The sequence below is a fragment of the Clinocottus analis genome, unplaced genomic scaffold (genome assembly GCF_023055335.1).
Source record: "Clinocottus analis isolate CAN_PGR_092001 unplaced genomic scaffold, fCliAna1.0.p SCAF_20, whole genome shotgun sequence".
Lineage (NCBI taxonomy): Eukaryota > Metazoa > Chordata > Actinopteri > Perciformes > Cottidae > Clinocottus > Clinocottus analis.
The window spans coordinates 585141-609854 of record NW_027175932.1 but is presented as its reverse complement, the minus strand read 5'-3'; the positions used below and the strand labels follow the sequence as shown (position 1 = coordinate 609854).

General features: G+C 47.1%; 2 protein-coding genes across 3 annotated transcripts; both read left to right on the top strand.

Annotated features, from left to right (window-relative positions):
• Positions 1–836: 836 nt before the first annotated feature.
• On the top strand, positions 837–12765 carry cand1 (cullin-associated and neddylation-dissociated 1). 2 transcript variants are annotated; one of them, XM_068586398.1, is made up of 26 exons: positions 837–1123; positions 2782–2857; positions 2950–3017; positions 3170–3324; positions 3544–3667; positions 3926–4013; positions 4406–4574; positions 4660–4765; positions 4850–4995; positions 5172–5323; positions 5905–6045; positions 6408–6549; positions 7181–7389; positions 7465–7633; positions 7744–7833; positions 7950–8103; positions 8184–8421; positions 8509–8697; positions 9000–9143; positions 9368–9503; positions 9585–9761; positions 10203–10298; positions 10389–10558; positions 10685–10849; positions 11103–11210; positions 11619–12765. In XM_068586398.1, exons 1-26 carry the CDS (start codon positions 1056–1058, stop codon positions 11841–11843), a joined length of 3705 nt encoding a protein of 1234 aa, XP_068442499.1. In that variant the 5' UTR covers positions 837–1055; the 3' UTR covers positions 11844–12765. The 2 variants fall into 2 exon arrangements, with proteins under 2 accessions (XP_068442499.1, XP_068442500.1); XM_068586399.1 differs by lacking the exon at positions 837–1123 and adding an exon at positions 1234–1375.
• Positions 12766–13608: 843 nt separating this feature from the next.
• LOC137791322 (receptor-type tyrosine-protein phosphatase R-like) lies at positions 13609–23709 on the top strand. Its single transcript, XM_068586148.1, has 16 exons — positions 13609–13923; positions 15443–15699; positions 16932–17045; positions 17139–17288; positions 17460–17567; positions 18216–18329; positions 18638–18762; positions 18832–18954; positions 20259–20457; positions 20638–20722; positions 21405–21484; positions 22075–22212; positions 22603–22713; positions 22802–22959; positions 23122–23235; positions 23573–23709. The coding sequence occupies exons 1-16, from the start codon at positions 13842–13844 to the stop codon at positions 23664–23666; spliced, it is 2052 nt and encodes a 683-aa protein (XP_068442249.1). The 5' UTR covers positions 13609–13841; the 3' UTR covers positions 23667–23709.
• Positions 23710–24714: the final 1005 nt, after the last annotated feature.

Sequence of the window (24714 nt, the reverse complement as noted above, 5' to 3'; positions counted from 1 at the left end):
GGTTGCGTTCGATAATTCATCCAGTAAACAGGAAGTAGTTCTGTGAATAGAACACAGCTGCTGCAGGTGAACAAATCAAACAACCCAAGTGAGCCAGAGCTCTTTAGAGCAAAGAGAGATGAAGTACTCAAATATTACTTTTTACTGTACTACATGTCATTCAACCGATACCTATCGTCTAAAAATACTGTAATATAGTTGTACTCCTTAAAATGCACACAAATGTGAAAAGCAGCAAGTGAGCGTTTTGTTTTATTTAATTGTCAAACAGTTTTTATTGCTGCTACTACTGCTAATACTGCTAGCTGCTGTTGCTACTACTGCTACTAGTGCTACTGCTGCTACTAGTGCCACTGCTAGCTGCTGTTGCTACTGCTGCTACTACTGCTACTAGTGCTACTGCTGCTACTAGTGCCACTGCTAGCTGCTGTTGCTACTGCTGCTACTACTGCTACTAGTGCTACTGCTGCTACTAGTGCCACTGCTAGCTGCTGTTGCTGCTACTGCTACGACTACTGCTGCTTCTTAGGGTAACCCTAACCCTATTATATTGTAATTATAATATATTGTAATTATATATGCTTACATTCTGGAAGTATAATAATAATCCATCCATCCATTATCTGAACCGCTTATCCTCATTAGGGTCGCAGGGTCGTTCTATTTCCCAAAAATTATACTTACAATAAATACAAACAGGTATCATTATTTTTATTTACTTGCTTATTTATTTATTAGAGCCTGAAAAAGAAGAAGAAAAAAAAAACTGCTCAAACTCTGACCTCTGACCCCGCAGCGTTCATCACGCTAACCCCGCCCCTCTGCAGAGAGAGAACGGGAGCCCCATTCAAACAAACCAAACTCCGCGACAGTCTTTGAGGAAAGAGAGAAGGAAGAAGGAGAAGAAGGAGAAGAAGAACCCACCGACACGCGCTTCACCCGAGGAACCGGACCACCGGGACCCGTCAGACAGACAGACAGGCAGGCACGCAGACAGGCACGCAGACAGGCACACAGACAGGCTAGCAGGAGGCTAACAGCGAACAGGAACCGACATGGCGAGCGCCTCGTACCACATCTCCAACCTGCTGGAGAAGATGACCTCCAGCGACAAGGACTTCAGGTAAAACGTTGTCAAAGCGCGGGAAAACGGACTAACGGCCCATCTCGTGCCGTGAGCTCGAACCGCTTCTCCTTCCTCTTCTCCTCCTCTGTTAAAGGCTGTGCTCGGGCCTACAGGCTGCCATGCTAACCGCTAGCTGCCACCTGTCTGATCAGCGTCACGCCGCTAGTTAGCGGGTTAGGCAGCTAGTTAGGCAGCTAGTTAGCAACTGAGTTGACAGTTGACTAGTTGGTTAAACAGCTGGTTAACTCGGTAAGCTGACAGCTGCAGGTGAAAAGCTCCAGTTAGCAGCTAGCTTGCCTCTTTACTGGCTAGCTAGCTAACTTTTTTAAAATACATTTTTCACGATTTTTTTATTGACTTTTTTCCTTTCTTTGTGATTGCATTGTGTACAATTATTATTTGAAAATTATTATTATCGATTTGATTATTCATTGCTGTTATTTTGTGGGGTTAACTAAGCTTACCAACTTCTGTCACGCGAGACTGGGGTTGCAGGCTAGATAGTGTATGGTCGTGTTGTGGTGGGAGCTAGCATGATGCTGCAGGGGTGAGGGGGGGGGGGGGGGGGGTGTTAGCATGTGGGGCTAGCATGATGCTGCTGCAGGTGGGTGTTAGCATGATGCTGCACGGGAGTGTTAGCATGATGCTGCAGGGGATGTTGTGTTAGCATGATGCTGCAGCATTGCTCTCTCAGGGGACAACATGTAAACAGCAGATCTGCAGGTGATTCAGCTATAGGTGAACTTTGACCTCCTATAAATTATAAATTCATCACTGATTATACATTATAGTTATATAATTAATGGATCAATGTGTTGCTCTGGTTGATTAATGTGTTGCTCTGGTTGATTGATGTGTTGCTCTGGTTGATTGATGTGTTGCTCTGGTTGATCAATGTGTTGCTCTGGTTGATCAATGTGTTGCTCTGGTTGATCAATGTGTTGCTCTGGTTGATCAATGTGTTGCTCTGGTTGATCAATGTGTTGCTCTGGTTGATCAATGTGTTGCTCTGGTTGATCAATGTGCTCTTCACCAAGCTTGAATCATAAAATTCCTCTTTTTTTTGGTCTTTTAATTAAACAAAACAAGACATTTTCTGTTTTTTTGGGGGATAATTGTAATTAATTTAATGGATAAATGTACAGATTTAGTCATTTTTATCTCAGAAAAGTTATGAATCAGCAGCAGTTTGATTATATTGTTTGTATTGTTTCTCTTTTCATCAACATGAACTCTTCTCTCACTTTGGTTCAGACACCAGAGGTTTTATTTCCTATCTGTTGGTTTCATTATTGCACCGTAGACATTGTACAGATATTATATAGACAATCGTAGTTATTGATTTGAAGAGCTTTGAGCTTGTCTCATGATGCTTTTATTGTGAAAGGCTCACTTTGAAATAGGAAGTTGAATCTAAACTTCTCTTTGCTCAGAGGATCTTATGTTCTTCAGCTTTAAAAAACATTTAATAGTGAAGAGAGGAAGAGGAGAAACTCTCTCTCTCTTCCTCCATCTTTTCCATTTAAACTCATCAGGTTTAAATTGATTTCCGTCTCTTCTTTTGTTTGCGTTGTGGTTAAATTAACAGTTCACTGAACTCGTTACTGAATAAATGAATATTAATAATAAAAGAACGTTGCTGTGATTCTCTGCAGGTTCATGGCCACTAACGACCTGATGACGGAGCTGCAGAAAGATTCAATCAAACTGGACGACGACAGCGAGAGGAAGGTACGTGTAAACCGGTAGAAACTAGTCTAACCTGCTCACTAACCGGGTATTGATCAGTGACAGGTAGTGATCAGTGGTGTGTTGATTGACAGGTGGTGAGGATGATCCTCAAGCTGTTGGAAGACAAGAACGGAGAAGTTCAGAATCTGGCCGTCAAATGGTGAAAACACTTCTTATACGTTTATCACCTTGAGTTTGTTGTATTCTTCTTTTTTGAGTGTGGGGTTTTACAGGATTTCTACAGGAGTTCTAAGGGGGTTTATAGGGGTTGTATAGGGTTCAACTCTTTATATAATAGGGTGTTTTCTGCAGCTTGGGGCCGCTGGTCAGCAAGGTGAAGGAGTACCAGGTGGAGACGATCGTGGACACGCTGTGCACCAACATGCTGTCAGACAAAGAGCAGCTCCGAGACATCTCCTCCATCGGCCTGAAGACCGTCATCGGAGAGCTGCCGCCCGCCTCTAGTGGTACAAATACACCAATACTACTGCTACTTTCAGAGTATTAGCGCCTGTCTCCAGTTGTGCACACTATGTTGTATTCCATTTATAAATGTCATATCTCAGTACTTCAGATATTACTTGTACTACAGTGTCTGTGTTCCTGGTATCTTTTTTTTAAAGTACTAATACCACAGAAGCTGCCTCTACTTTATTGATGTACTCTGAATACTTGTACTCTCTCAGGCTCGGCTCTGGCTGCCAGTGTGTGTAAGAAGATAACGGGTCGTCTGACGAGCGCCATCGCCAAACAGGAAGACGTGTCCGTCCAGCTGGAGGCGCTCGACATCATGGCGGACATGCTCTGCAGGTCCACTTCCTGTCTGACCTTTGACTGATTTAATATATGTGTGTGTGTGTGTGTGTGTGTGTGTGTGTGTGTGTGTGTGTGTGTGTTATAGGAAACCAGCAGCACGCTCTCCTTTATTTCAGATGGAAGATGTCCGTTTAACGAGGCATCATCAGCATATATCCTGAAAAACAACTATTTGTATACTAAACAAGATACAACGAATGCAGAGTCTGTGGTTCAAAGTAGTTAAACGTCTGCCTGTGTGTCTCTCTGCAGGCAGGGAGGTCTGCTGGTGAACTTCCATCCCTCCATCCTCAGCTGTCTGCTCCCTCAGCTCACCTCCCCCAGACTGGCCGTCAGAAAGGTTCGTTGTTCCTCATGTTCAGTTCATTCATCACAGAGTCGTGTTCCTGCGGTCATGGAAAACCTTGAAATGACATTGAATTATTTTAAGTCCTGGAAAAGTTATCTCTCATTTATTTGTGTCATTTAAGGTGTACTGTATGCTTTGAATCTTCATTGTTAGTTTAAATACTACATTTTATCACTTTGTACTACACACACATTTCACACAATGTTTGAAGTCATGGAAAAGTCATTAAAATGTGGTGAAAAGTATGAGAGCCCATTTCCGCCATAAAAAAAATTCATCATTTTGAAAAAATTAAATAAATTATGACAAAAAGATTTGACAAATTCTTTTTTTTTTTGGTCATATTTTGTTTTTACATAATGACGTCATGTGACTGTGTGCAGAGGACCATCATGGCTCTGGGCCACCTGGTGATGTCCTGTGGGAACCTGGTCTTCATCGACCTCATCGAGCACCTCCTGGCAGAGCTGGGGAGGAACGACAACATGTCCACGACCAGGACGTACATCCAGTGCACGGCCGCCATCAGCAGACAGGCCGGACACCGGATCGGTGAGGCCGACAGGAAGCGGAGGGATGTGACTCTGTGAACTGCAGGCGGAGGGGAAATATCATACTTTTTTACATTTCTTTTTAGGGGAGTATCTGGAGAAGATCATTCCTCTGGTCGTGAAGTTTTGCAACGTGGACGATGATGAGCTCAGAGAGTACTGCATCCAGGCCTTTGAGTCCTTTGTGAGGAGGTAATACTCAATGAAAAATACTACCAAAGGCCTTTCATAGCTCTGTCTGCTCTTGTTCTTAATATTTGAATGTGTTTATTTCAGATGTCCTAAAGAAGTCTACCCCCACGTTCCCACGGTCATCTCCATCTGCCTGCGCTACCTGACCTACGACCCCAACTACAACTTTGACGATGAAGACGAGGACGACAACGCCATGGACGCTGAGCAGAATGATGAAGACTACCAAGGTGCTCGACTCCACACTAGCAAGTTAACCGATGTGTGAAATAACCACAAAGGTTTTAACTGTGGCAGAAACTTTTGTCGTCACAGTAAGAAGCTGCTTGCTGAATGTTTACAGGGTCTTAAATACACAAACATCTAAATGTTGTCCTCCCTGCCGTGGGCGTGTTTGTGTTTCCAGGCAGCGACGACGAGTACAGCGACGACGACGACATGAGCTGGAAGGTTCGCCGGGCAGCCGCCAAGTGTCTGGACGCCGTCGTTTCAACTCGTCACGAGATGCTGCCGGAGTTCTACCGCTCTGTCTCGCCTGCACTCGTCTGTCGCTTCAAGGTACATCAAGCTAACTCATCACCTCCTCCATGGCCTCCTACATGGCCTCCTACATGGCCTCCTACATGGCCTCCTTCATGGCCTCCTTAATGGCCTCCTTCACGGCCTCCTACATGGCCTCCTCCATGGCCTCCTCCATGGCCTCCTCCATGGCCTCCTCCATGGCCTCCTTAATGGCCTCCTTCACGGCCTCCTCCATGGCCTCCTCCATGGCCTCCTCCATGGCCTCCTCCATGGCCTCCTCCATGGCCTCCTCCATGGCCTCCTACATGGCCTCCTACATGGCCTCCTTCATGGCCTCCTTCATGGCCTCCTTCATGGCCTCCTACATGGCCTCCTACATGGCCTCCTACATGGCCTCCTTCATGGCCTCCTTCATGGCCTCCTCACTGTGATTTCAATTCTGAACTAGTTTTGACAGCTGCGGTTAAAAAAGGTCAATCCCGACCTTCCTTTGCACGTGGATCAGGCCAAATCCCACCAAACCCATGGATTGGTCCAATCCCTCTCGTTACCTATTGATTTAATCTCTGATCATGACTTGTTGAAGTGACTGGACCTGCCCGTCTGTCTGTCTGCAGGAGAGGGAGGAGAACGTGAAGGCGGATGTTTTCCACGCCTACCTGTCGCTGCTCAAACAGACCAGACCGGCTCAGAGCTGGTTGGCTGATCCGGACGCCATGGAGCAGGGAGACACGCCGCTAACGATGCTGCAGAGCCAGGTAGTGATGGATGAGGACGTATTAATTATGCATTCCTTCACTAATTGCGTCTTCTCGAGTGTGAATAATTGCAGGAATTCTTTCTCTCACATGATAAACTGGAATATTTTATTGGTTTGTAGTGTTGGTTTAATGAAACCAGACGATTTGAAGACGTGAACGTCTTCAAATACCAAACACATGATCAAGAACATTATTGGCAGATGATTTTGTAATAAAATAATCGGTTAAACTAAACCTTGAGCCTTTATTATCCCATTAGACGAGTGGTTTGCTGTATTGCTTTATTAGATTTGTAACTTGACCTCATTCAGTGGTGACATGGAGCTGCTGGTCCTCACCGTCCTTGTTCTCGTCTGCAGGTCCCCATGATCGTGAAAGCTCTTCACAAGCAGCTGAAGGAGAAAAGTGTCAAAACCCGCCAGTGTTGTTTCAACATGTTGACGGAGCTGGTGAACGTCCTCCCCGGAGCCCTGACGACCCACATCCCAGTACTAATACCAGGTAGTACTACATCTAATACTCTCTGCTCCAAGCCGGGTGTTTTTTATTTTTTTAAAATGTCAATGTCCTTGATTTAGTTTTTTCACTTGTTTTCGTGATCTCTACTGAGAGCATCGATGAAGCGTCTACGCCATATGGTGCATGGGTTATGAAAGGGGCGGGGCTAAGAGGTAGGGGGCGGGGCTATTGGTCTATTTTGGGATGTCGATGACTGGACCGGTTTGTAGATTTGATGCTGAAAATGGGGCTCTTAAGGTCATGGAAAATCCTTGAATTTCAAAATGGTCATTTCAAGTCCTGGAGAGGTCATTGAAAAACAAATCTCCAAAGTTCAAGGTCATTGAAAACCTGGAGAAGTCCTTGAAAAATACATTCCCAACGGTTTTGAAAACTGAGTTATCAAGGTCATTGCTTTTTTTAAGGTCTGGAGAAATCCTTGAAAAAAATCTCGAAAGTGTAGTAAGAGTCATGGAAATGTGTTATGTTCATATGTTCAAGGAAATGGGGTTGAAAGTCCTGAAATACGGTTGAAAGTCCTGGAATATGGTTGAAAGTCATTGAAATATGGTGTAAAGTGGCAATCCACATGTCAGGATGAGTCGGCCATATTGAAAGCGTTCCTGTGTTCCAGGTATCATCTTCTCTCTGAACGACAAGTCGAGCAGCTCCAACCTAAAGATCGACGCCTTGTCCTGCCTCCACGTCATCATGGTCACGCACCCCGCCCACGCCTTCCACGCCCACGTCCCCGCCCTGGTCCCGCCCGTGGTGGCGTGCGTGGGAGACCCCTTTTACAAGATCACCTCCGAGGCGCTGCTCGTCACCCAGCAGCTCGTCAAGGTGGGGGAGTCGAACCCGCGGCACGTCTTTTGAGCGCTACGCCACGATTCTACCGCTTCTCTCTCTCTCTTCCAGGTGATCCGACCTCTGGACAGCCAACCGGAGGCCGCCAACAGCTTCGACCCCTCCCCCTACATCAGCGACCTGTTCACCTGCACCATCAAGCGCCTGAAGGCCGCCGACATCGACCAGGAGGTGAAGGAGCGAGCCATCTCCTGCATGGGGCAGATCATCTGCAACCTCGGTAAGCGACGCCTTCGGCGGACTCGAAGTTCGGACAAACAGGAAGTGGCGTCGAAAGCCACCTCCCGGGTCCGCCGCCGTCTCACGCTCCCCTCTGCTTTGTGTCTCCAGGCGACCGGCTGCCCACCGAACTTCCCGGGACGCTGTTGATCTTCTTGGAGCGCCTCAAGAACGAGATCACCCGGCTGACGACGGTGAAAGGTAAGCCCCCGCCCCCTCCTGCCAAACATGTGGCCCCTCCCACACGGGATCACGCGACGCCGCTGGTCATGTGACACAGACACTCAGACTGTTCCTGTAAACGTTTTGTTCTGCAGCTCTGACGCTGATCGCCGGTTCTGAGCTGAAGATCGACTTGAGGCCGGTTCTCCCTGATGCCGTTCCCATCCTCGCCTCCTTCCTGCGCAAGAACCAGAGAGCCCTGAAGCTCTGCACGCTGGCAGCACTGGACATCTTACTGAGAAACTACAGGTAACACACACACACACAGACACACTCAGAACCCCCCGCCCCCAGCTTCCTGCTTCCTGTCTAACTCCCGCCCCCTGCAGCTCTGCGGTGACTCCCGTCATGGTGGACGCCGTGCTGGCCGAGCTGCCACCGCTCATCTCCGAGAGCGACATGCACGTGTCCCAGATGGCGCTGAGCTTCCTGTCCACGCTGGCGGTGACACACCCGTCGTCCCTGAGCCAGCTGAGCGGAGGCAACATCCTGCAGCAGCTCATCGCGCTGGTCCGGTCCCCGCTGCTGCAGGGCGGGGCGCTCGCCGCCATGCTGGACTTCTACCAGGTACCAAGGAGCTAGTGATCCACTGGGAGTCATTCCTAGCATGACTAGTCTGTAATGACAGTGTGTGTGTGCGTGTGTGTGTGTTAGGCTCTCGTTGCCACGGAGACGTCTGGTCTGGGCTACATGGACCTGCTCAGGATGCTCACCGGGCCGGTTTACTCCCAGACCGCCGCGCTGCCCCACAAACAGGCGTACTGCTCCATCGCCAAGTGCGTGGCGGCGCTCACCAGAGCCTGCCCCGACGAGGGGCCCGCCGTGGTGGGCCAGTTCATCCAGGTGAGCTCACCTGCAGCGCTGCATGCTGGGTACTGGGGCTAGGATACTATGATGTTATCAGGATACTATGATGTTATCAGGGTATTATCACAATATTGAGATATATTCACAATACTACATTATTATCGGGATACTACGATATTATCACAGTATTACGATATTATCACGATTCTGCGATATTATTTTTATTGTACATTAAGTGTTGTCTCTCTGAATAGCTGCTGGCGTTAAATTGTTTTTGAATGGAGTTTGGTTTGGCGACCGCATTGATCCGGTTTACACGCCGTCGTCTGTGCTCTCAGGACGTGAAGAACAGCCGCTCCACAGACTCCATCCGGCTGCTGGCGCTGCTCTCACTGGGCGAGGTGGGACACCACGTGGACCTGAGCAGCCAACCGGAGCTCAAGACCGTCATCCTGGACGCCTTCTCGTCCTCCAGCGAAGAGGTGAGCACGCAGGAAGTGCTGCCCAGCTCTTCACATTAAAAGCTTCTGTGACGGGAGAATAACACGCGTGTGCAGAATATTCAGTGTTTCTTTTCCTGCTGGTGTTCTACTGATGGAGGATTCATTGATTACTTGACGGCAGCTTTTTGCAGCACGAATACAGGAATGTTTGGCCAAAGTCTCCAGGTAGATATTTACCCCTCTCTCTCTCTTCCCTCCCCCAGGTGAAGTCTGCGGCCTCCTACGCGTTGGGCAGCATCGCGGTGGGGAACCTTCCAGAGTACCTTCCCTTTGTCCTGCAGGAGATCTCCTCCTCCAAGAGGCAGTACCTGCTGCTGCACTCGCTCAAAGAGATCATCGGTGAGGGCTGTGGTGTGTGTACACGCTGTGTGTGTGTGTGCTCTGGTTCTAATGTGTGTGTGTGTGTGTGTGTGTGTGTAGGCTCTGCGTCGGTCTCCGGTCTGAAGCCGTACGTGGAGTCGGTCTGGACGCTGCTGCTCAAACACTGCGAGTGTCAGGAGGAAGGAACCAGGAACGTGGTGGCTGAGTGCCTCGGGAAGCTGACGCTGATCGACCCCGAGACCCTGCTGCCCCGCCTCAAGGGCTACCTGCTGTCAGGTAATCAATACTCTGATCAATATTTAAAAAATAGCAATAATCTGATCAGTATCAACAAAATCAACATTTTGATCAATAAATTCAATACTCTGATCAATAACAACTTAATTAATCCTCTTCAAAAGATGACCTCATCTGTTACCACGATTAAGTATTGGTTCATCTTCATATTGATTATATTGATCGATTGTTTAAATTTTTATTTGTGGAAAGAACCGTAACCAATAGGAACACTGAACACTGTGCTAAGCCCCGCCCCTCGGCTCCTGCTAGCCAATCAAACGGCCTCATTCTCCTTAACTGGCTTCTGCTGGACCTTAAGCGTCGTCTGAGGAGTGATGTGTCATATTGATTCTCTCTCTCTCTCTCTCTCTCTCTCTCTCTCTCTCTCTCTCTCTCTCTCTCTCTCTCTCTCTCTCTCTTTTTTTTTCTCCCCTCCAGGCTCGTCGTACGCCAGGAGCTCCGTGGTCACAGCCGTGAAGTTCACCATCTCTGATCATCCTCAGCCCATCGACCCGCTGCTGAAGAACTGCATCGGTACACATCTGATCACTTATTGATTACTCACACAGAACATTAGATCTATTAACATTTTGTACATGATAAATAAGCTCCTCCCCCTCTCAGGTGACTTCCTGAAGACGCTGGAGGATCCCGACCTGAACGTGCGCCGCGTTGCCTTGGTGACCTTCAACTCCGCCGCTCACAACAAGCCGAGTCTGATCCGAGAGCTGCTGGACTCGGTTCTGCCTCAGCTCTACAACGAGACCAAGGTCCGCAAGGAGCTGATCCGAGAGGTGAGGAGAACACGGGAGAACCAGGGGAGGAGAACCAGGGGAGGAGAACCAGGGGAGGAGAACCAGCAGAGTACACACTCTGACGTGTGTGTGTGTGTGTGTGTGTGTGTGTGTGTGTGTCTCCAGGTGGAGATGGGGCCCTTCAAGCACACGGTGGACGACGGTCTGGACTTGAGGAAAGCAGCGTTCGAGTGCATGTACACGCTGCTGGACAGCTGCCTGGACCGCCTGGACATCTTCACCTTCCTGAACCACGTGGAGGACGGGCTGAAGGACCACTACGACATCAAGGTACTAGTACCACTAATACTATGACATCAAGGTACTAGTACCACTAATACTATGACATCAAGGTACTAGTACCACTAATACTACGACATCAAGGTACTAGTACCACTAATACTACGACATCAAGGTACTAGTACCACTAATACGACTGTGACTACTACTGCTACTACTTATCAATCTCTTGTGGTAGTAGTGGTGGTGGTGATGATGTCATGATGGTGGTGATGATGTCATGATGATGTCATCATGTCTCCAGATGCTGACGTTCCTGATGTTGGCCAGACTGTCGTCTCTGTGTCCCAGCGCCGTTCTGCAGAGACTGGACCGCCTGGTGGAGCCGCTGAGGGCCACCTGCACCACCAAGGTGCTGCTGCTCGAGCTATTTCAGTGAAATATATATTTAATAGATGTTTCTTTAGTTAGTTTGATGCCAGTACTTGTGTATTTCCAGTGCTGGAAGAAGTACTCAGATGCATGAGTAGTAATAACTTAAAACTTAAAATTTTATTTCAGTAAAAGTTCCAATATATTACCATCAAAATATACTTTATATACAAACTTCCTGTGCGAGAAGTATTCGTTCTGCAGAGTAATAAACATGTTATTGAAAGTTAAATCTGTATTAATACATTTATTAGTTTTAATAATCTAAAGTAACTTCACTGAGTTAAAGCGGCTGAACTAGTTCCAGGTCCATGTTGTATGACGTACCTTGAAGCGGAGGTACTCGTGAGTACTCACTCACGAGTACTCACGAGTACTGTGTCTCCAGGTGAAGGCCAACTCGGTGAAGCAGGAGTTTGAGAAGCAGGACGAGCTGAAGCGCTCGGCGATGCGCGCCGTGGTGGCGCTGCTGACGATCCCCGAGGCCGAGAAGTCGCCGCTGATGTCGGAGTTCCAGTCCCAGATCTCGTCCAATCAGGAGCTGGCGGCCATCTTTGACTCCATCCAGAGGGACTCCAGCTCCGCTAACATGGAGTCCATGGACACCAGCTAGGAGAGAGGCGGACAGACACGTTACCCATGATGCAACACGGCACCAACCCCTCCCCTCCCCCCCAACCCCTTGCTGGTGGAGCGCTAACCCTGCAGCATGTTTTCATGACAACAGGACACACACATACATATATATATACACACACACACACACACACACACACGCACGTAGTGACACACCCTCTCCTAGCGGTCGGTCGTCCCATGATGCATTGCACTGAAATCAGCTGTTGGAGGAAGAAAGGCAGCAGACTGACAACACGGACAAAATCAAAGAACTTAAAAAAAAATTCAGAAAAAAATAAGTTCCATATGAGGCTTGGAAGCTCCTCCCACTTCCTGTTTGTTTTTACTCACGGAGCCGTCTGATTGTCCGATCTCCGTATTCATCATCATTTTTTTCGTTACTCCAGAAAGGTCCACGGGTGCTGTGAGCTGATTGGCTGTGGCCGAGTGACTGACAGTTAGCGCGTTATCAAAACTGACCAATGGGAAACCGGCCTTTCTGTGGTGACCAATGGGAGAAGGGCGCGCTGGGTTTTTGTTATTTTTTGTTTTGCGAGATGTAGGCAACCAATGGGGAGGCTTCAGTGGGGAAGAGGGGCGGGGTTTTACCGTTTGTTGACCAATCAGCTTTCTTTGTTTGCCCTGATTCAATAGCCCCGCCCCCACTCCCATGAAGGGAAGAGGGGAGAGATTATTGGACCAGGTCCGACCGGACCGGACACTGGTGTGTGTGTGTGTGTGTGTGTGTGTGTGTGTGTGTGTGTGTGTGTGTGTGTGTGTGTGTGAGTGTGAGTGAGTGACTGATCGCTCTGTTCAGTCCGGTCTCGTCTCTGTGGTTCTGGTTCTGGTCCGGTCGGGACAATCCACTGTTTATCGCCCAAGAAAAATTAAAAAAAAGGTCCATTTCTGCCTTCATACTTCTTACTGACTCATTTCTTCTTCTTGTGTCTCTTGAAAGAACAAACATGTCTCCACGTGGAAAATAAAAGTGTTTATTTCTAAAGTGTTAATAATCTGTAAACGTTTTCTTTCTGCACTACTTTTAAGTTAAAAATCATTTTGCAACCAGAGGTTTTTCATATTTTTCTAATCAACAAAGAGTTTAATTAAAATATCCGTAAAACAGTTCAAATAAAACCTGTTTGAGTCCAAAGATCTGCAGAAGATATTTAGCTCAAAATCACATTTTCTTTTTTTATCCCTCAAGAGAATGAATAAATAAATTAAGGTTGTGACCTGACTGTTACTGAGTGTATTGCTACTCATCTCTTCAATACATTAGTTATTTCAATAACTCTGGTGTTACGGGTCAATATGATAATAATATCTTCAAGAAAAAGGATAAAATGTTTTCTAGCAATAAAACTTTAACACAAACACATGAAAAGCAGATAGTCATAACACGACGTATAGATTTATAAAGTTATAAAGATCTTATGTTTATAACTAACACCAAGGTCATTAATTCCACCAGAGAGTTTTATCATTTCCAGAAACATTTGTTTTATTTAATTGAAATAGTTTCCTGACAGTCAAACAGCTGTGATGCAATAAACACCACAATGTATTTTATTTATTAAGGTCATATAAATCGGCACATGGACATGGTTACAATTAACAGCAGTAATAATGTTTAATATTTCATTCTCATCTTCCACTTCCACTCTCTCTCCTTTCCTCTCTCTCCTCTTCCTCCCTCTCTCCTCTTCCTCTCCCTCCTCCCTGGCCCCGCCCCTCCTGCTGCTGCTTGTCGTGGAGCTTCTGCCGCGGTCCCTCCTCCTCTCCAGGCCGCTGTCGGGCGCCGCAGGGCGGGGAAGGAGCATCGCAGGTGGCCGGTGCCGCGGAGCGGATCTCTGGAGCCCGACAGCCGCGAATACGTGTCCCGAAACGGGCAACGGCCGCTTTCACTGACGGGGAGAAGCTGCTGGAGCCGCGTTATGTCAGCGTGAGCTGCGAGGAGGAAGGAAGCAAGGGAGGAAGGAAGGGAGCAAGGATGAGCTGCAGGAGAGGAAGAGGAGCGTTCCCCATCATGTTTCTCTTCTTGTGTCTGACTTGCACGCAGCTGCTGATCACAGGTACGTTGTGTGTCCGTGCTGCTCTCATGCAACCAGCTCGTTGTGTGTCCGTGTTGATCACCTGCCGTGTCGCTGGTGGTGTCTCATCATGTCTGTCAGCACATTATTAATTATTGCATAAACAATATTTGGAGAATATTTAAATATATGAATCCTTACAGCAGAAGAATGTCATATGTTGTAGTCACGTGTTATTTTACAGCGGAAACATGCTACATGTGTGTTATTGCGTGTAAGTTAATGTGTGTGTGTGTGTGTGTGTGGGGGGGGGGGGGGGGGGGTGGAGTGCGCGCGTGCGTGCATGTGTGTCGGCTTCTGTGTATGTCTGCTACTGAGTCTCTGTTACTGAATGTGTCTGTCTGTACTGTGTGTGTTACTGTGTGTGTGTGTGTGTGTGTGTGTGTGTGTGTGTGTGTGTGTTACTGTGTGTGTCCGTAACTTTATTAAGTGGAAACATAACATTATATATTAATCTAGATTTAGTGATATTTTGATTCGTCCAAAATTAAAAGATTTGTCTGTTTAAAAAGATCAACATGGAGGAAGAGACAAAAGAAAAGGAACGTTTTGTTTACAGGATTAAAAACAACACAAATAAGTTATTTACGTGATATTTAATTATTATTCTAGTTTATAAGTTGTAAGCAACCATCTATAATCTATTTTACAATAATCAACTCAAATCAAAGAGAAATTAAGAATAACTAATATAGTGTTATTCATTTACCGGGTCAGCCTCTCCAACCCGACCTCTGATTGGCTGGTGGATTCAGAGGAGGCGTGGCCAGGGGAAGGGGTCGACCCTTCTGTCCAATCAGATCGCGGCTCGGCTCAGCGTCGTTGCCTTGCCAACAGGATGCTGTTGCTAGGCAGAAGAGAGAGCGCGACGTCTCTCTGGTTCCTTTTAATTAAAGAAGACGACCTGCAGCCGTTAGTGTGTCCGCCATGTTTAGAATATATATATATATATATATATATATATATATATATATATATATATATATATATATATATATATATATATATATATATATGTTATTATATATAATATATTATATTATATGTTATATGTTATTATTTATTTTATTTTATCATCTGTGTGTTTAACTTAGTTTACGGCATTGGGATGCTGCTAGTACGACAAAAAATTTCTCCTTGGAGATTAATAAAGTACTTTTCATTTCATTTCATTCATTTCATTTCATTCATATATATAAATATATATATATATATAGATATATATATAAATATATATATATATATATATATATATATATATATATATATATATATATATATATATATTTTCATATATTCATCTTTTTTTGTCCAGAAAATGGTCTAATACTGTGTGTGTGTGTGTGTGTGTGTGTGTGTGTGTGTGTGTGTGTGTGTGTGTGTGTGTGAACAATTGCAGAAAAACACATTTAAAGTTATGAAACATTTGTCCACCACCATCTTCTTCTTCTTCTTCTTCTTCTTCTTCTTCTTCTACTTCTTCTTCTTCGTCTTGTCTCAGAATCGTCGTCTGCTGACCACGAGCTTCGTCTCTTCCCGTCCCGTCGCTCCGGTCCTCCAGCCGCTCTGACCGCTCCACACGATGTGGATGCCACGCTCGCGTCCCTCCATCATCCTCTTCATCATCTTCATCCTCTTCATCGTCGTCATCAGACCCGGTTGGCCGAGGCGGCGCCCGCCACCCTCTCGGAGCCGCTCGGCCTGCTGGCACCTCGCCCTCCTCACGCCGCCGTGTCCGCACGCCACCTGCTGACCGTGGTGAGGGATCTGCTCTCTGATTGGTTACCAGGCAGGTGGGGGGCGGGACTATGAAGTTAGCTGGTCAGAGGTCAGAGGTCAGACCAAACAGACAGCAAGTGATTGATGGATGAGGAGCTGCAGACTCGTCTGGCTCTGGAGGAGCGATGCTGCACTCTTGGTTGCCATGGAAACACCAACCGTGTGTGTGTGTGTGTGTGTGTGTGTGTCTGTGAGACCCACGTACCTTCACAGTGGGCAGTTGCGTAACTCTTGTGATAAACAGCAGCAACCTTCAGAGTGATGAGAGGGTGAAGGTTAGGGGGTTAGGGAAGGTGTGTGTGTGTGTGTGTGTGTGTGTGTGTGTGTGTGTGTGTGTGTGTGTGTGTGTGTGTGTGTGTGTGTGTGTGTGTGTGTGTGTGTGTGAGAGAGAGAGACAGAAATAGCACCTGATCCCAACAGGAAGCGCAGCGGGATAATGGCATTACCTGGACGACAGCCAATCAGGTGGCCCGTTGAGCTGCATCCCTCTCTAAGCCAATCACAGATCAGGGATTGATTAGATCAGGAAGTGGAGCGAAAGGCAGGAACCTGCTCTCTGTTCAGTGAGGGAAACGCTTCCTGTGGTCGACCAACAATGTTTACGAGTTCACTTGGTAAGGTTGTTGTTGTTGTTGTTTACTTGTTTTTCTTTTAATAAGGCTTGTTTATTGATCTTTTAGCTGCTTTAAGGGATTTTACTGCAAGTTACCGCTAAAACTGTTATTCACAGGTTTTTATTTTTAATGGGTTTTTAGGCATAATTTGTTCGTTCAGCCGTGTTTTAGTTGTTGTTTTGTTGTTTGTTGTGTGTGTGCGTGTGTGCGTGTGTGTGTGTGTGTGCGTGTGTCTGGCTGTGTCTGTGTGTGTGTGTGTGTTTGGTGAGGGGTTTATTGTTACTGAAATTGAATTAACTGCCAAGAGAACATGTTGTTGCTTTAACCATTAGCAAACAACTGCAAACACACACACACACACACACACACACACACACACACACACACACACACACAACCTTATTTAGAACCAGGGAGGATCTCACTTTGTTTCCCACTTATACTAATTATTGATGATCATCGACTCCTCTGGTTGTATAGAAGTCTATGCTTCATGTGTTAAAGCTGCATTCTCTCTCCTGACCACCAGGGGGCGACTCCTCTGGTTGTATAGAAGTCTTCATGTGGTAAAGTAATAATATTAATCCCTCTCCTCAGTACCTGGCTGTGGATGTGAGGAGGCTGAACGTCAGTCTTCTTCGGTGGTTTCGGGAAGGCGTGGCGGCGGCGCTGGGCATTCCAGCTGGACACGTGCACATCAACCGGCTGAACGTGAGACCCAACATTCCCACGATCTACTTCATTGATTGGTCCATTAAACGTTTGATCAATCAATTGATTGATTGATCCGCGGCTCTCGTGCAGGAGAAGAGGAATGGCATCGAGCTCTTCGTGTCCTCTGATAGGCCGGGGACCTCCGAGCCCCGCCCCGCCGAGGAGGTCATCCAGTCCCTGAACGTCCGGGTCCTCCACCGCCACCTGGGGCACTTCGGCATCACCGAGGTCTCCACCGAGGTGTGTGTGTGCGTGCGTGTGTGTGTGTGTGTGTGTGTGTGTGTGTGTGTGTGTGTGTGTTCGGTCGCCGTGGTAACGGCTCGTTAAGCCACCAGTTGACACCGTCGACGTTTGAAACGGAACACATGCTCTTATTTTGAAAATCTTTCTCGCTCCCTCTGTTTCCTGCAGAAGAACGTCCTACAGGGCGAGCAGAGGGACCACGTGTGGAGCGGAGAAGGGCTTTACACTGCCGTCCTCTTCTTCACCATCTTCGTCATTGTTATCACCTGCTTGATGGTAAACACACACACACACACACACACACACACACACACACACACACAAAACACACTCTTGTAATACTGAAACAGACCTCATTAAGTAGAAGACTGAACATCATCACTTTCACTTGGTCCCCATAAGGATGGATGTAAAACACACACACACACACACACACACACACACACACAGAGAGATCAGCATAATCGCTGACATCATGCAGCTCTCTGATAAACCTTCCAACTCGGCTGCTCTGATTGGCCGAGACACGCAGCCAACTGCCGTGATCCAATTTGTAGCAGAATGTCAAAGGTCACGCACGCACACACAATTAGTTAACACACAAGAAGAGAAAAGAGACGCAGTGTGACATTTTATCCACAGGAGGGAGCTCTTACTCAGAGAATCCATTATATACATCATACCTTAATATTCAGTTCATATGATCTGCTTTATGTCTCAGTTCAGTTTCACTGATGACCTTCAACTGAGGAGAACCCTAACCCTGAAGGACACAGGATCAAATGAAGAATACAGAAATAATATTATGTATATATATATATATATATATATATATATATATATATATATATATATATATATATATATATATATCTTAAGAAATTTATAAATAATTGTTGTTTTTCTTTGCTGTCTGATCTCTAGGTTTTGTACCGACTCAAGGAGAAGGTCCAGGTTTCTGACAGACAGCTGAAGGCTCCGCCCCCCGACCTCCACCTGACCTCCACCGTCCACCTGGACTCTGCCAAAATTATACACGTAAAGCAAATTAATGGAAAACAAAAGGCCTGAAGATGACACACTTAATATTATATTCATACATATATATTTAAACATAAAACAATGAATTGTAGATCTTTTTATAACATTTTAAAATAATTTGTCTTGTTTTGTTTTTGTTCCACATGCTTTAAAGCCACAAAATGTGGCTTTAAAGCAATAATTAATAATCTAAGGTGCCTCATTTTATTTAACAGAAGTAAACTAAATTAATGAAATACTTAATAATTGTAATATTTGGTAGTGTTTGTGTGTAAAGTCAGTGATCCATCCTGCGACTCCTCCAGGTTGTGACTTCAGGAAGCATGGTCCAAGCTGAGCGAGCTCCATCTGTAGCCACGCCCATTCGCCAGCAGCAGCCAATCGTAGCCTCGCGTCGCCTCGCCCCTCCCCCAGTCGTCCCACTGCCCAGGTAAGTCCTCTGACAAGCGCCTCCCACCACTTTGGGTTTATTAAATAAAACAATGACCTCTCCTCCTAGCTCCGCCCCCATCTTCGGTAGCCACGCCCCCTTGGCTGGCGCCGCCCCTGTGACAGCCAATAACGAGCTGAAGCTCTGCCCCTCCCCCTTCAGGATGAAAGCTGCAGCCGGACTGCAAGAGAGGTAAGGAGGTGTTTTAGCCCCGCCCCTCTGCATGTTGTGTCACTTTATTAAATAAAATAATAAACTAAAGTACTTTACGTGGTTCTAATCCTAAAACACGAATAATACTAGAAACGCCTGATCCTTAAATGGAGCTGTGCAGAAATACAAGTTTAAAATACACAACAACATGTTGTTTTACACGTTTAAAACCTTAATATTTGTCTTTTAATGAATGCATGTTGACTTGAGAAAACCTTTTCCAGCAAATACACCGAGCCGATCCGACTTTATTTGTATAGCAAGTAGAAAAAAAACTCTCACGATAGATAAACTATGAACTCTGATGACTCTGCAAAGATAATATTTATATTTCAACCTTTTTAGTTTGGACAGAAACACCTGAGAGGCCGATTGTTTATGCAGGAAGTTTCACCTGCGACCTGCCATTGTTGGAGCCGTCAAGTGTGTGTGTGTGTGTGTGTGTGTGTGTGTGTGTGTGTGTGTGTGTGTGTGTGTGTGTGTGTGTGTGTGTGTGTCCTCGTCCTCCAGTACACACACATCACCACCAGAGGGTCTACATTCAGATAGTCTTTGTATTGAAAACACTTTAAAAATGCAACGAGCCAGTGCTCTTCAGCTAGCGCTCTTCAGCTAGCGCTCTTCAGCTAGCGCTCTTCAGCTAGCGCGCCTCCTCGCTCCACTCGTCCCCCCCGACCTTTGACCTCTGAGGAAGTTGTTCCTGGTCGCGCGGTGAAGCCGCTCGTTGGGGAATTAAAGCTCATTTTTCAAAACCAGACATTTTAAGTGCTTTCTCAGCTCTTTCCCTGTCGGGGTGGCGTCGCAGCAGTAAAAGAAAACATCTTTATCTGCTCTCACTCTTCCGTTGCTCAGGGGTTTGAACCCCCGGAGGCCATTTTGTTCTGGTTGCATCGGCCGCACAGTGAAGGGAACACGGTGATCCTCAAGGTGAGGAAGGAGTCCAGGATCAGAGAGAACAGGATGTTTTTGCTGGTGTCTGTGTCTCTTAGTGTGTGTGTGTGTGTGTGTGTGTGTGTGTCCACTCTGGATTATGGCCAATCAGCAATCAGACGAATAGGAAGTAGCGGCATCCTGAACAGGAAGCCGGCCGACACGTAGACGAAGACTCCGCCCACACAGAAGAGTAGTTTCAATCCATTTGATTAGAATGTACATTATTTAATATAAATTTGTATTCAATGAGAAAAAAATGAAAAAATTGTGACCATGTAGTGATTTTAATTGTTTGTGTGTGTCTGTGTGTGTAACCTGTGTGTGTCCTGTGTGTGTCTCTCTGTGTGTAGACGTGGCTCTAACGTGTCTCTGGTGTTGGACATGTCGGCGCTCGGCTCCGTGGAGCCGCTCAACGCCGCCGCCGTCGCCGTGGTGACGCCCAGGGAGGCGGCGGCCAGAGAGTTCCTGCTGGCGGCCGGCCGGCCAATGAGGCGGCAGCAGCTCCGCGACGCCGTCGCCAACACGCACAGGCTGCACGCCGAGTTCGCCGTAAGACGCGCCGAACACGCCGCTAACCACGCCGCTAACCACGCCGCTAACCACGCCGCTAACCACGCTCACTCACACTCTGTGTATACGAGCGGTCTGCTCTGAATGTGTAGAAGAAGTACTTTTAGTGATACTAATACTTCAAAGTACTCTGACTGACGTTGACTTCTTCCATCTCAGGAAATCCCCATGAACTTTATTGATCCCAAAGAGCTCGATGTTCCAAACCACGGGACCAAGAACCGATACAAGACCATCCTGCCCAGTGAGTACTGTGTGTGTGTGTGTGTGTGTGTGTGTGTGTGTGTGTGTGTGTGTGTGTGTGTTTGTGTGTGAAATAATCCATGTTGCTAGGAAACAGCAACCGTCCCCAAAACAGTCTTCAACTCTCATTTCCTGTTGAACCAGGAAGTTGTTTTATTATGTGGGCGGGGCTTAAGGTCAAAGGCCAACAACTCCAAGGACGACCTAATATCGCACCTCACACACACACACACACACACACACACACACACACACACACTCGAACAACACATTTTCTTCGCAGCAGTCTGTTCTCACACAGCCAGCCAAGCATTAGTCTGATTAGGAGATTATGTAACACACACACACACACACGCACACGCACACACACACGCACACACACACACACACACACACACACACACACACACACACACACACACACACACACACACACACACTGATTGTTTTCAGTGTGTTTTGGAGAGGGGGCGGGTTATCAATGTAACAGTGAGCGAGGGGGCGGGGTTCCTTCCTTCCTTCCTTCCACCAATCAGGGTGAGGAATGCTCCCACAGAGCGGCTGTCAATCAAACGCCTTCCTGTGTTTGAGTTTCTATCGTCTTTTGTAAAGAGCGACGCTCTGGTGCCACGACCCGGCCTCACAGAGGGTCCAGACCCAGTGACCCTGCCTCTGTGTTCCAGACCCTCATTCCAGAGTGATCCTGAAGGCCAAGAGCTGCAACGACCCGCTGAGCTCGTACATCAACGCCAACTACATCCGGGTGAGTCCAGAAGATCCTCCACCGAACCTGAGGTTCTGTGCAAGCTCACCAGCGATGGAGGAAGTAAAAGTACTAATACCTCCCTTCAGAAGTACTCTGTTACAGTAAAAGTATGAATAAAATTAGTAAAGTACATAAAATTGTACTTCATTACAGTAAATGTACTTTCACCGCTGATGAAGACAATAAAAAAACATCAAACACACTGAAGTCCTCACATCATCTGGAATGTCAACACACACACACACACACACACACACACACACACACACACACACACACACACACACACACTCTCTCCAATGCAGTGAAAGTACACAGTAATGTTGCTCTCAGACTCAATACAATAGAGCGACTTCCTGTCAGGAAGCTGCAATTCAAACTGTCCGACCTCATAGGAGTACAAATACCCCTTGACTGTACTAATAATACTCCTTAATGTTCATGTTATGAACTCTAGTCGAATACAAATACTCAGTACCATGAGTACCACGTTATGAGCTCCTTATATAAAACCATATCGTAGTATAAGGAGATAATGTATTTTATCTGGATGTTCCGCTGCTGACGCTGCCGTGTGATTGGCTCAGGGTTACCTCGGCGCTGAGAGGGCGTTCATCGCCACGCAGGGCCCGATGGTGAACACGGTGAACGACTTCTGGCAGATGGCGTGGCAGGAGGAGGCGCCGGCCGTGGTGATGATCACCAAGCTGAAGGAGAAGAACGAGGTACCAGACTCCATTCACAAAAGCACCACTTTTACCTCAGAGGTCCAGGCGCTGGCAGTTCCACCGGCTCCTCCACCGCGGAGCGTGCCGGTGTCGTTGGGTCACCGAGGTGTTTTAAACGGTTCATTCACATTCACCAAAAGTCACACAATAACACACAATAACACACAAGGACTTGCAGAAGGAGGCGGCAGGAGACCAGCAGCTCCTGTGTCTTGAGAGGTTAAATCACTGGTTTTGTGCATGGAGTCTGGTGGAGAAAGAAAACATGTTTTACAGGATGAATCTACTTCTCTGTGAGATTCACAGTCACTCGAGTAGGAAACCGATCTGATGGGAAAAAACTTCTTTTACAGTATTTGAAGTGATTGTTGATCTTTGCTGCTGCAGAAGTGCGTCCTGTACTGGCCCGAGAAGAGAGGCATCTACGGGAAGGTGGAGGTGTTGGTGACCGCCGTCAGGGAGAGTGACCACTACACCACCCGCAGCCTCACGCTCAAGGTGTGTGTGTGTGTGTGTGTGTGTGTGTGTGTGTGTGTGTGTGTGTTGTGGAGCGTGGAAACAGACGTGCTGTGTTCTTGTTCCTCAGTGTGGGAATCAAACCCGCGGCCTGCAGCACTACTGGTTCACGTCGTGGCCCGACCACAAAACGCCCGACTCCACCACGCCGCTGCTGCTGCTCGTTAACCAGGTGGAGAGAGAGAGGGGGGCGAGCGACGCCACAGGGCCGGTGATCGTCCATTGCAGGTAGAGAGAGAGAGAGAGAGAGAGAGAGAGAGAGAGAGAGAGAGAGAGAGAGAGAGAGAGAGAGAGAGAGAGAGAGAGAGAGAGAGAGAGAGAGAGAGATTTCTGTTGCCACTACATGTTGGTAAGTAACACATTACCCATGATCCTCTGCTCTGCTTGCAGCGCTGGGATTGGCCGGACCGGCTGCTTCATCGCCACGACGATCGGCTGCCGGCAGCTGCAGCTGGAGGGCCAGGTGGACGTCCTGAGCGTCACCTGCCGGCTGCGAGCCGACAGGTAGCGCCTCCTCCTCACCTGCTGCATGGAGACATGGAGCAGTCCGATTATGAAATGCTTATTTACACACATGGATGGAATATTACACATTTACAGGACTTTTCCAAAAACGTTTTTTCAAGGACTTTTCAGGCCTGGAAAATCCTTGAAAAAAAAATCCTGTTATAACTTATTGTGTTCTTGACGTTCACAAAATCTTTGGTCATGGAAATCTCCTTGAAAAATCCTTGAAAAGTCCTGGAAAAGTCCTGGAAACCCATTGGTTGAACGGCGTGTGACAGGAAGTCGTACCTGGTCCTGGGTCAGACTCACACCTGAACTCTGTCCGTCTCCACAGGGGCGGGATGATCCAGACAGGTGAGCAGTACGAGTTCGTCCACCACGCTCTGAGTCTGTACGAGGCCCGCCTCTCTGCAGAAACCGGCCAATGAGGGCGCACCGACCACACGGGGGGGCGTCGGCTTGGACCGGGAGGCGCCGATCTCTTTGAAGCGGCGATCTCTCCGAGAGGAGGAAGTCCTTCAGGGGACCTTTGGGTTTGGATGGACGACCAATCAGGGCGGCGACTGGGCGGAGCCTGCTGAAGAGAGAGGAAGAAGGGTCCGTTTCAGAAAGTGGAACTTATCCGTTCTCCTGCTTCTGTGGTTTCTTCTTCGCACGTTGTCGGTTCCTCAGAGGAGCCGGAAAGACGTTCCTCTCTTGTCTCGACTGTTCTTCAGCTTCCTGTTTACTGCTTTCTGTCCCGGAGACGTCGGAGCACAAGACGGAGCGCCGTCCAGTCGCGCCGCTGTGTTCCTGTGTCTTTTAGGGTTTAGCGATGGTTTTGTATCGTGGTGTTCTTAATATCTGAATATGACTGTTAGCTGCTCGCTCCTTTGGTCAAACTGCTGCTGTGACGTCGGCTCTCCTTAAGGTCTGTCGAGTTCCATCGTGCAGGAGCTCGATGCTTCTTCACAGATTCTTTCATCGACTCGAGCGTCCTGTTGAACGTCACAGAACGTCTCAGCTCCAAGTAACTTAAATTGTTAACGTTGCTAACGAGCAAGCTAACGCTACTTACTGAGACCCGAGCTGTGTTTCCATAAACTTATTTTTAATGCACATTTTAAAGCAAAGCATTAGAAAGACGACCGTTAAGGAAACCGCATTAATAACATTAAACTTCTAAAATTTGCACACAAAAAAATCTTTTTTTTTTTTTTTGTCAGTCTAAAGTTAGCCGTTAGTGCTAACTTCTGACCAAACTACCTTTTAAGTTAATTTGCTCCAAACCAGTTTGATGGATTTGCTTCTGATTCACATGTTCTTCTTTTTTGTGCCACATTTCAAAAGTTTTGTTAAAAAAATCTGAATGGAAACACGACTCGCGTTGAAAAGCTAAGCTAGCGTAACTTTGAGATATAAACCGTTCTTTCTTCCCTCAGACTCGCGGGGACCCGACGCCACAGCGACTTCCAGCCGCGCGACGAACAGCTCAAA